General features: G+C 44.9%; 1 protein-coding gene across 6 annotated transcripts in view; it reads left to right on the forward strand.

Annotated features, from left to right (window-relative positions):
• KCNMA1 (potassium calcium-activated channel subfamily M alpha 1) overlaps positions 1-12,634 on the forward strand; it is a 757,357-nt gene that overhangs the window by 535,694 nt on the left and 209,029 nt on the right. For all 6 annotated transcript variants that reach the window (XM_081250585.1, XM_081250584.1, XM_081250583.1 and 3 more), the window contains exon 10: positions 12,510-12,620. In XM_081250585.1, coding sequence (XP_081106711.1) covers positions 12,510-12,620 — 111 coding nt within the window. The remainder of the gene's footprint in view (positions 1-12,509; positions 12,621-12,634) is intronic.

Raw genomic sequence — 12,634 nt, forward strand, 5'->3', positions numbered from 1 at the left:
ACAAAATTTAAAGAAAGAACAGAGAGCACAGTTACCTGCCGCACTATCCACTCCTGTTATCACCTTCACTGGTTCACTTGTTGTGGCTGCAGACATTCAGCCAGTACCACGTGTCGGGCAGGTCGCTGGGTGGTGTTGGGTGCCAGGGATTCAGTGGTGAGCAAGTTACACACGGCACCTGTCACGTGGAGGTTACAGTCGCTGGGGGGCAATGGCAATGACATTGACAGACAATGGCAAGGGTAGGACTAAAGAAAATGCCAAGTACAGATTTTAATATGTGTGGCAAAAACGAAAAAGACCTAAGATGCTGTTATAGAGCAAAACGGATTATTTACAGGGATAAAGTGGTCCAGAGAGGTGACAACTCAGAGGAAGGGCTGTTACAACCTGTTCATCAGCTACCTACCCCAGCTTTTGTTGCCGCCTAGGCGAACGGGAGCTAACACCCTAGGTTTTAAAATTCGTATTACGGGAACCCCTCCTGAAACCATTGGTCTTTAGTTCTGCCTCCAAGAAACTAAGTCTTAAAATATCATTTCTCTCTCAGGCCTAGTTTGCCTGCAGTAGTGTTATCCGCTGACTTACCCAGGAGAGGACATCCTGCTTCCCTTCCCTGCTTCCTGATTATCAGGTCATTTAATTTTGTGTCTTTCCTCTGATCAGAAGTAAGCCCTTCATCTCCCTCCGCATCCTTTGTTCTTTTTTGAGACCACATTCTATTCCCTCCTGCCTGGCTGTCTTGTATCAACAGGAAATTCCATTTTCTCCACCACTCAGGTTTTGCCCACCTGGTTCTAGACCATTGTTTAAAAAAAGAATTGGAATCTTAAACAGTCTGCTGCACCAGAACAGGGATTATTTCTTTACAAAGACTCCTTTAATCTACCCCCATAGTCCATTTCCTGCCCCCAAAGAGAACTAACGTGAGTCTTGCCTTCATCTTCATCTAGTCCACGTGTGTTTATTGAGTGCTTGCAACACGCCAGACACTGGGGATGAATGTATTTCTACACACCCATAAAAATCTCCAAATACACCACATCTGTCTTGAGCTATATGTTACATTATTTGGCCACCAAAGTGGTCGGGGAGTTCAAACTCAGAGGTTGTGTAAACCTCCCCACTTGGTTCCCAGAGGTCACAGTCTCCCTACAATAACACTTCTTTCTCTACTCTTTCTGAGAAGGCCTGACCCCAGTGCTTGGGAAGAGGACGTGGGGTTAATTCATGGGCTGAGCTCCATGTCCTTTCCTTTCCCATACACGTGTAGCTCTGGCCACACTCCCTCCCCCTCCCCCTCCCCTTGGCCTGTGCTTCTCCTGGGAGGCATGGTCCCTATAAGATGCCATTTATGATTTCTGCATCACCGACATCCCTCTGGTTGAAATGTCACTGAAGCTTTGCATTTTATACAAACTTCGATCCCTTGACAAGTAAGCCATTCAGCCTTCTCGCAGGGTCCACGTGATTCCCAGCCTGAACTCTCAGCTAGGTTTTCAGATTCCTAGATTTTAAAAGCCATAAATTAGCAAATCATCAACATATCACCAGGAAGGATCATCTGGTAGCCATTCTAGTCAGAAGGAAACACAGGCCCCAATAACTGATCTTCACAGAGATATGAAGAACTGTAGACAGACAGACAGAGTAAATAGGAAGACAAACAGATAATTCAAGTTGACAGGCCATCTTGGACTGATTAGGCATTCTGCTTTGATTTGCATTAAACTTTTGGGGGAAGAAGAAAAAGTGAGATTGCCCTAATACTTTGGAGAAATGACCCCTTGACTACTTCTGAAATTCAGTACCAAGGGGCAGATACCAAAAGCAAGTGTTGTTAGATGCTGTATTGTGTAATGTAAAGTGCCAGGTATCCCTTTCCAATGAGAGGGGTCTTGGTGGGTGTGGATGTGGGCGCTTCTCTCTTTGCCTCTGCTTTGGATTCTTGTAAGTCACATCTTCAGTCCTTTTTAAACTTGAAGCTCTATTTGGAGAGACTTGGGCGCATATTAAATCAATCTCCTGATAATACTAATGGAATGAAGGCTGTCTCCCTCCTCCTACCCACCCCCCCCGCACTTTTCTGCTGTCTGTCTTCCCTTCCACACGCCTATCAAAATGTTCCAGCTATTGTTCTGAAAACAAGAATAGAAAGGTAGGTGGGAGATGAACTGTGTACCTTAAAAAATAGTCATATTCAGACTTAGACTTTCATTCTCAAATATTCTTTCTTCATTAAAGAAAAAGAATTCTGAATATGACTTTTCTAATTATAATCCCTGAAGATTCTTTCTGCTTAATCTCACATTTGATTGGGTGAATGCTTCCTGGGTAGATTCTGAATGTAAAGAATAAACACAACCAGCCAAGACTAAGTTGCCCCGTGGTTTCTGTTTTCCGGCTGTGTCATCCATTCTCATAGAAGTCTTTCCAGAGTTGTGCACAGTGGTTCCCAGTAGATCTGGTGTTCATCCCACTGATGCTGCCATCATACACTGAAAATAAACCAGGAAGCTTTCTAACTGGCCAAGTCCGGTGGCTCTTTTTATTAAAAAACAATCTCTAGAGGCTCACGCAACGTGAAACCCATGGAAACTTGATTTTGTACCTCCACGTCTGTTACTGGTATTGGGAAACAATGACCTACTCCCACCCCCAAAACCACAGGGGCTGCTCCAAATGTGGGTACCACTTGTCAGTAAAAACAATCTTATGTCCCCCACTATACCTTCTCAGTAAGGACACATGTTCAGAGATAGATGCAATGCCCATCTTGTGAGAGGTTTTATGGCCTTAGCCACTGACCTCAAAGGCAAATGCCAGCTAGTATATAGAACAGATTTAGGAAAGCTCCTATCCCAACATATTTGCTCAACTAACAATTATTGAGCCCTGTTATGGTCCAGGCACTCTGCTAGGTGCTGTGGTTAAAAGGATGAACAAGAAAATGTGATTCTTGCTCTCCTGGAGCTTATCTGAGACTTTGACCAATCAGAACCATCCAAGGAGCCAGTAGCCGATAAACAAGCTGGGTGACAGAGGAGCATCGTCCCCGTGAAATGCTCTTTTGGCAGGAACTTTGTTCAGTACGATAATGAAGGTATAAAACAATCATGAAGGCTACAAGCATTTTAGAGGGAATGCTCCTAAAAGCACGTTGATAATTCACATTGTTAAATGTACCCATTAGAGTAGTTAGGGCAAAGGTAACGGTGGGGTGACTTGTGCATCTAAAAACCTATGGGTCTAACGATGGACCCAGTAAAAGAGGGGTGTGGAAAGATTTGGGAGGTAGGGGAACTGCTGCTGCCACCCTGAGTTCCGTTCCTTTCCATATCTGACAAAGTCCTTCTGTGGCATCTTATTATGCCTTAGCAAGCTCTGGAACTGGTAGAATTCTCCCAGTACTTATGTGTGTAACAGATGGAGGCTTAATGTGTTGGGGTCTACTCAAAGTGGATGGCTAGCAACAGATGCTAGCTGGGGCAACACCCTTGGGTGTGGCTGGAGAATGAGGCCAGGATGTGTCAACTTGATGGTTGTTATGGGAGGGTCAATCCCAGCAGCATATGTTCTAGGGCCATGATGCCTTATTTACCAGGGGTGTTCAGGAAAGAGGCGTGACTCACTTTGCACATCAGAGCTAGAATACCTCCCCTCTACAAGGCAAAATTAAGAACCATTTCTTTGCCTGGATTCATTCTCCCTCTATTCCACCTTCATCCTCAAAGGGTGTAGCTGACTTTTGCTTTCATCCTCTCTTCTCTTGGTGCCTCTGTTCAGAAGCATCATTACCAAGTGGAAACAGGCAAATCTGATCTGATCTGAACAGAGAAAAGTGCTGTTCAGTGCCTGGATTTCTCTGTAAGAGCAGAGAACCACCTAGGATAGGAAGAATCAGGTCAAAGAAAGATTGGCTTACTTAAAAGTGGCCAAAGGCCACCAAGCCCTGCAGTAGTGGATGGATAAAACGCAGAGGAGTGAGGGTGTTGGGGAGAGACACAAGGAAGAACCCGTGTAATTTGTGAGAAGTGGGCAATTATGGAATTGCTTACTTAAGAAGCTGTATAAGTCCTCTTCCATGAAGAAGGAAGGAGGAGAAGAAAAACAAAATGGTGGTGATAAAACCTGCATACTGGGTTATTGTGAGAATTCAATGAGAAGCTAAAGTTAAAGTAAACAAATGCTACAGTTAGGATTCTTTGGGTATAGGCAACAGAAACTGATTCTTGCTGACTTCCGCAGAAAAGGAATTTTCTTTTTGGGAGGTTAGAGTATCTTATGGCATTCAGAGGAAAGCTGAAGATCCCGGAAAGGACAGAGATTACCTAGAGGAGCAGCCCTAGGATCCAGCAGGCAGCAATTCAGTGAAAGTCCTTACAGGGTTTCACCATCAGGATCAGTCAGTTCCCACCGTGAACTTAGTGTCCCTTCATTTAAGATTGAAAAGCTCTGGTTGGCCTAGTTTGGGCAGGGAACCATGGTTAAAGGTCCCAACACTACATCGGATTGGGGACGGGTGGTTCCCCAAATTAAAAATGAGGTACTGTTCTTTAGGTTGGACAGAACCCATGCTCCAGATGAGGGGCGGCTTCTTAATTACGTGCACAAGCAGCAGAAGCAGCTTATCTGCATGTCCTCTTCTCATACCTCTCCCCCCATCCTTTTCCCAGGCCAAGGTTTAGGTTTTTGCTTAATCTTATCATGAACGCCATTGTGGACAACCAGAGCACTGGGCCCTCACCATGGTCCTTCCTGATCAATGCACTTTTCTTTGCAAGTACTTTGAAGACATTGTCAAAAAAAAAAAAAAAAAAGTGTGTGTTTTTGTGTGTGTGTCCAAAACATATCTAGCACCTAATTTTAAGAATCTGTACATTTAGGTAACTGCAGTCTCTTCCTATAGCCAAATCCAATGAGGAAAGATCAAAAATTAATTAATTTATAAACCCTAAACTCTCTTTAATTTGACATCATTTTAAAATTTAAATTTAAATATAAACTATTTTAATTTTTCCAAAAAAATGAGGTGCTGTTGAAAGGAAGGTACATGCTGGACTGGTAAATACAGCCAACGTCTCCTGCTCTGAGGTTCTCAGTATTTATTTTTAAGACTTGGACTGAGGTTGCTTTTAGGCAACAAGCTACAAAAGGTGTGTGATCATTCCTCGTGCCTGGTGTGATTATGGAGGTCTAATTGTGACTTGGGGTGGTGGAGGTGCAGATACAGATCCTTCTGTGTGGTTTAGGTCCTGACTGTCTGCATAGGATGAGATATACTCTCTTCATGCAGAAAGCTCTGGTCTTGTCAGGACGTCCCAGTGTTCTCCGTTGGGCCTATCAGTAGTCTGTCCTCTGACCTTGGGGCTCTGTTTTACAGAGGTGCCTTTGCTGCACTGTTGGGATCTGTTAGGGAAACAGCTAAACAGCTGTTTCTCCTCCAGCACAGCTCTATTGACAGCTGGATAAGATGATTACTTTATTCTCTTCCTCACTAGGAGGGAAAAGACATTTTCTTCCTTTGCAATTAGCAAGGTACTAGATGTGGGCCCTGGGTAGACAATTATCTCCAAACCTCCTTGGTTTTGGTTTTGGTTTTGTTGTTGTTGTTGGCTTGCTTTTGTTTCTTCATCTGTTTTAACAGGAAATAGTTAAAACCAGGGTTGGGGATCATGAGCTCCATACATGCTCACAATTGTTTTGTTTTCATTTTTGTCCTCTTTACATGGACTGTCCTCTCACAAACGAGGCACGGTGGTAGATCGGAGGTGGCAGAATCAGCCAATGATCTGCAGGCTTGCAGTTAACTAACTAAAATTTCTTCTACATTTCCTATGACATAGGGTGTCCAAGCCAGGCACACTTCACCAACTGTTCCATTGGTCAATAGACAGTTCTTGAAAGCCCAGCAAGTTTTGGGGGTCCTGAGCTAGGCCTCAGGGTGGCATGGAAGGACGGGGCCCACACAGCCTGGAGTTAGCTTTTGTTTGCTGACGATGATTGCCCCACGTGGAAGGCAGTTCCTTTGGGACGGGCTCTTGGTACCAGCAGCAGTGGGAAGGCAGGATTAGGATTAACCTTCTTCCTTTGGGCAGTGGGGTCATGAGCCTTAAGGGAAAACCTGGGTAACAGTTGCTCTAAAGGACATGCCCCAAATCAGGGGAAGCTGCCTGATGAAGCAGGCACAAAAAGCACTACCAGGTGAGACCGAATGTAAAGCCCAGAATCTTCCTTTGAGTCTCAGCTTGCATGAGAGACAGAGTCTTGGAGAGAGAGTTATGTAGACCCTGAATGGCTTCAGTTCAACCTAGGAGGGACAGCGTGAACTTTGAGTACGGACCACTGTGTGATTTGGGTCGTGGGGTCTTTTGTCACCCCTGCCCTGCTTTCTATGTGATAAAATGCTGTCGAATTCCGTTGACAGGTCCTTCTTAACATGCATTCCCATCAGATACCATTTCCAATAGTGGGAGGCACTGGGAGTGAGAGGTAGGACGAGGAAAGCATGATTAGAAGGCTCAGCAGAGGGACAGACAAGATTCTAGCATATGTATTTGATATAAATATTATAGTTTTACAGAGGCATCTAGATCAATATATGCCACATTTCATCTACCTCTTTGACAAAGTGAGCGCAATGTATTCAGGGAAAGCTGTATAGGATTTTCAATTTACTCTGTATGATTTATTGTGACAGGATAGCTATGGGTTTTTTAAGTTCTTTATACTTGTTCCAGTAAAGATGGATATAGTATCTTTAAAAATAAACAGCCCAGAGCTGTGCATTTTACACTGTCTTCCTAGAGTGAGGCTCAGCTAAAGAGAGATCTGAGACCTCCCTGCCCTCGTGGGACGTGATGCAGTCAAATTTGCCTCAGTCCTCACTCTTTAGCTTTTTCTGGGGGGGGAGGGGAGTAAACAGGAGACTGAATTAGGAAGCTATTGCAGATGTCTAGAGAAGATAGGATGGCATGGATTAGGGTGGGGACAGAGAACTGGAACGCCGAGAGAGGATTCAGCAGCATCTGTAGGTGCAGCCCCGTCAGTCTGGGTCTTTTCATTTTCTAGTGACTGGCCCTGGGTCACACAGGACAACCCCCCACCCACCCCCACCCCAGTCTCCTGATTCCTAGCCCAGGCTCCTTTCAGGGGCACCAGCTGCTTCAGTTTAGAAGACATCAAACCGAGGGGGTAGGTCTGCCCATGCTCCGGCATTCACCTCGCACTGATCTCTGGACCTCTGTTTCCATATCAAAATAATGCGGGCACTAGACTAAACATACACCAGGGGCCGTCCTGAGACTAAGAAAAACGTGAGAACGTGGAAGGAAGCCTATCATTGTCACTTTTTCAAAGGCCAGTGGCTTTAAGAAACATTACCGGAGTCTTTTTTAAAGTGTGTAGATATTAGTTCTCATTGAGCTACACTCCACCTCAGTGGATCTCTGGATGCCTCATTTGCTGGAACCCGGGGAAGCTTTGTCTGGGAGACCCCACTCTGTCCTCTTATGCCTCCTGCCGTAAGTCAGGTCCCCTAAGTGATCCATTCTGACAGACATCAGTGGAATTGAGTTCTGAAACTGAAGTTCCAACTCAACTGGGGCATTCTGGCATTCCTGACTCATCTCCAAGAAGGGTGTAGACAGATTGAGGATAATGTGCAGGATTTCCTTCTGGAAGTGGAGATGGTTAATGATGGGAGGGGCACACCAATGTGTATTTAGTGAAGACGTACCCATGAAATAAGCAACTGGCAGCTTTCTGGTGAAGCTGATAGAGTTTGTAATAGTCAAGCATTATTCTTCTTCTGGTTAAGTCACACTCAAGCCCCTTGATGCCAAGCCTGCTCCATGGAACACTAGGGTTACCCACTCCTAATCCAATCCATCCCATGTTTCTGGCCCTTACCCAAACCAGGCATGCTTGCTTACATTGGATGAGTAACTCCTTCCCACAAAATGCCATCGGCTACTATTTTGGCATTTAAGATGGTTCCTCACGTATCTGAGTTGGATCTTTTAATCCAAGCCATTAAAATTAGTTTATCCCAAGAAAGAGTTGTTCACAGGACTTGAGAGAACTTTAAAAACCAGAAAGACCATCACATCAGAAATGGTTAATGATTGAGGTTTGTTGGCCATCTTCACAAACTGAGTGGCCAGGCCCTGTAGACAGCCATCATTAAGATTGCTGGTAGTCTAAAAAAGTTCAAGTCCAGAGCCACAGATGGGAAGAATGTTAGAGCCCTTCATAGCTAACTTTCCTAAATATTCTCTGTTGTCAGTGAATCTTTTAGCTTTTTGTTATCTTCTGGACCCTTGGGCTGGACATGGCATAGAGTGTCTAAAATGGACATTTATATCACCTTGCAGCCCTTTGTCTTGCCAAATTGGGTGGCTTCAGTTAAAAAGTTGGTTTAGAGTTTGTTGTCACTTAGCCTTTGCTGTCTTGAGCTTGCTGGCCTGGCTGATTAGACGCAGCTAGAATCTAGTGATACCACAAAGTGGTGATGCTTTAAGTGAGGGCCTCTCTCCTGGCCCAGGGAGGACCCTCCGACGTCTCTTCCACCATGTGTCTGAGAGGACCTTTTGTTGGCCCAGCCCTGTCTGTCGTGAAGGAGCAGAAGCTGAAATACCCAAACCTCTGCTCTCTCCATTTCATCACCTGTGTCTTTGTGAGAGTTAGAGGCTGAGACCTGGATCATATGCCGGGCAAGTCACTTTACCTGCTGTGGGACGTCAGGCACGTGACTTAAGGAAATTGAGGTTCAGAGAGGTTATTTGAAAAGATACAGATAGTAGCAACACAGGGTTGTTTGAGGATCAGGTGAGAGAGACTCCAGGAGCCATAGAGCACTTTATATCTGTTACATCCTGATGTACAGATATCACATGACTCCTACCATTTAATCATTCTTAAAATGGCCCAGACTCTTTACTAGGCCCTTTCCATGTATTATCTGTTTAAATAAATCCTCAAGATAACCTCATGAATCAGGCACTAGCTCCAGCCCCTCAGAGACTCTGACATTATAGTTGTAAAATGCAGAATTGGTACCTTGCCCAAGACTATTTGGTTATTTAGTGTCTGAGCTGAGTTACCACAGGGCTATCAAAGTATGAATCTCACATGGTAGATTTGTAGGTGTCAAGGAACCCGACAGAAAGAATCTTAGATGCAGATCTTTTTGGCATTTCTCAAATCATGCACCGTGAACAACCATCACTCTGCTTCCAAGGAGAGCACACCCTGCTCTCAGTCTTCGAGTATTTTCAATTATAGTTTCAATCACTGAAGATGTGAGAAATTCTGCTTCTCTTCTCCCAGCAATAAGAGCTTTCTTCAAACTATTGCCCACAGAATTTTCAAAAGTCCTGAAAATATTTCTGGAAAATAACATTTCCCCTTTCACCATCCATCCCTTGCACTCCTGCAGGGCCCCTAGTGCTCCCTCAGATATGGGCTGGTGGGAGCAGATCTTCTCATGCAGATGCTGATTTAGAGAGGCAGCTTCTCTCCATCCATCTATTCTAACTGCATTCAAACATTTTCAATATGTGGGCTCCTTGATAGCTTCCACTGTATGGAAAACAAAATGGAGGGAAATGATTATTGGCACAAAAGGAGGAAGCCGTAAATCTTCAAATCAGATAGAGGACAGATTGGAACAATATGGGTTCTCCAAGGTTGCCATGATAGTGTACTTAATAACTCTTCTTGGGCAAAAAGGCAATCTGCTTTCAATCACTCTCGCTTTTTCTGAGCAAAAATACCAATTATGTTGAGGGAAGATTTTTTTTCTTCCTTTTTGATAAAGACTGCTCTCCACCTCAAATCATGCTGTAGCTTAAAGATATATATTTTCAATTGTCTGGAATGGTATTGGACAGCTAGCACCAAATTAGAAAAGTCAATCCTTTTTTTTCTCCCCTCTCCTGCCAACACTTGTCTACTTCTTAAGAGACATGAAAGCTAATTAAAGTCTTAAGGGATAATATTGATGGCACTGGAATATATTTTATATGTACCCAGCACATTTTCAGCTAAGAGAACCCTGTCTCTTTCTAAGGCTGAATAAATCAGCTGGCTGAATCTTTGATTCAAGGGTAAGAGGGTGGACTCATCTCCTTCCCCTCTGCTTCCCACACATCTGTCCTGGAGATGAATGAGCTCAGAAGAGGAAAAGGGAATGCTGGCAGATGTTCATTCAGTTCTTTGCGTACAGGATAGGAAGGTTGAACGTTCTGGCATTTCCCTGGACCTATCATTGATTTGACTCTAGCTCTGAATGGTAACCAGGCTTATGCTGGTATAGAACTTTGAGCTTTGCAATGCCTGGTGCAGGAGGCTGGATGGGTAGTATTAACCTCTCAGCTCCCTCTTCAATTGAATGGGGATAAGTAGCTTGCCCAGGATCACACACATCCTTGGTAGCAGAGCAGGGAATGAAATCTGGCTTACTTTCGGGAAGAGTTCCAGTCACGTATCTGTCCTGCAGAGGTGCCCATACATTGGATTCACGCTGGCCTTGTTCTCAATGATGGAAGTTTGTAAGCAGAAAGCACTAGACTTGCCCCCAAACAGCCCCACTGTCATCTGTGCAGAGGTCAGATATCAGGAGGGAGATACTGTTTCTCAACCACTTTCTGAACATACTTGGCAAGTTCAAAATCAGAAGTCTTATTCAGAACATGCATATTCCCTGGCAGCCTGTTTTGTCCATATAAATGCACGTTCGCCACCAGAAACAGTTTAAGATATGACCTGATGAAAATGTTTATAGTCCGGTTGTTCAACTTACATCGTGTATTCTGACATACATACTGTGTGTCTCAGAAGGAAGTTAGTCATATGGGTTTGGGGGCATAAAATTTGAATCAGTGGCCAAGGGACCTCCCTTAACCTAGTAGGTACTGGCTTGAGAACAAAGTGATTATATTAAAACGTCTCTTCTGAGGGAGCCCATTGACATTCCACAATCCCCCCTCCAAGGGCCTCCACTTGCCCACTTGCTAAGTGCAGCACCGTAACAATAACAGTCCATAATGGTGATATTATTAAGTGCATCATGCATATTATTGATTTACTCTTTGTTCTGCATCATTATCCTTTCACCAGTGAGTTTACTGCATTATTCTCACATACTTAATCAAGCACCAAATTACACCGAAAAGGGCAGGCTCTTGTAATGGCATCTAATGGAACATCGCATAAGCAATCATCACGGCCTTCTCTTAGGAGCCGCCTCCAGCCAATGAGCTTTTCTGCCTTATTGGAATGTGCACAGAGCAATTATGAAGTGCAAGGGGCCTGGCCATTCTAAATTTCCCCACAAAATTACCGTGCTTCACGTTCACCACCTGCCCATGCCTCACAGCCCAGCCAGGGAGTCGGCCTCTGTCACTGTCAGCCTGAGGGGCACAGGGATCTGGGCTGAGCCTTTTGCTACAGTCTCTTCAGTAGAAGCCAGCAGGTTTTATCTCCACAGTCAGTCACGGGGGTAACACTTGCACCAAAGAGCGTCCTCCTGACTAAGCATCGTATGTAATAAGTATAAGTGGCCGTAGGATAGCCCAGTGTCAAAGTCAGATTGGTCCAGGAGCCCAAAGATGTTGGGGAGACTGTTCTTCCTTCCAGGAGCCCTGGAAGGTGGGCTCATCTCCTCAGGGGGAGTTACCATCTCCAGAAACAGAAGTCCAAACCACCCCGAAATAAAGGCAGACAATTCCATCTTCATCATCCCTTCCTAGCTTTTCTCCCCATCCTGAGGTAAATTCCTTTGTTTCTCATAGAAACCCCAGGCACCCTAAGGAAGCAGCTGTCTGGGGATGCACAGCCTGCCTGCGGCACGATCTCAGATTCCATAGGTGTCCCATCCCCATTTAGTCCTGAGTAATGCTCACTTACTGTAAAGTGTTACCTGCCCCCGTTGTCAGAGGAGTTATGGCGGAAAAGTGCAAAATTTCCTTTTTACTGCTTACGGCCAGCAGAGCCCATAATGTGTCAAGCTGCACATTAGCCACCCTGATAAAAGTCTGCTTTCTTACACACCAAATCATCATTTCAACAAGATTTGTTATCTCATTACCTGATAAGCTCTATGTCATAAACCAAGACTCATTCGGTAAATCTCCCGGGAGGACGCTTTGTGGGCAGAAAGGGAGAGATATGAATCTGCAAGGGACTTGATAATGCAGCATTTAAGCTCAAGCATAATGTCACTTATTGTTAAATGCATAAAACCACTTGGCCGATCGGCTGGGCTTTTAATAGGATTTTGTGCAGCATCAGGTGAGAAGCCATATGCTTTTCTGTCAGAGTCTCTGAGCACCTTCCAGCCCCGCTGCTTTGCCTCACTGCCCTCTGGGGAGGGGAACTGGGCTTTACTGAGCCTCCTTGGGGGAGACGAATGCTTCCCTGCAGCTGCGCGCTTCCTCTGTCTGGCCGCGGGTGGGTGCCGGGGAATCGCTGGGCTTTGCCTCATCTAACTGGCCTCTCCCATCCAGGCACATTGTGGTCTGTGGACACATCACCCTGGAGAGCGTTTCCAACTTCCTGAAGGACTTTCTGCACAAGGACCGGGATGATGTCAACGTGGAGATTGTCTTTCTTCACAAGTAAGAGGCCCCTG

This window comes from Mesoplodon bidens (genome assembly GCF_964165515.1).
Source record: "Mesoplodon bidens genome assembly, chromosome: 1".
Classification (NCBI taxonomy): Eukaryota; Metazoa; Chordata; class Mammalia; order Artiodactyla; family Ziphiidae; genus Mesoplodon; species Mesoplodon bidens.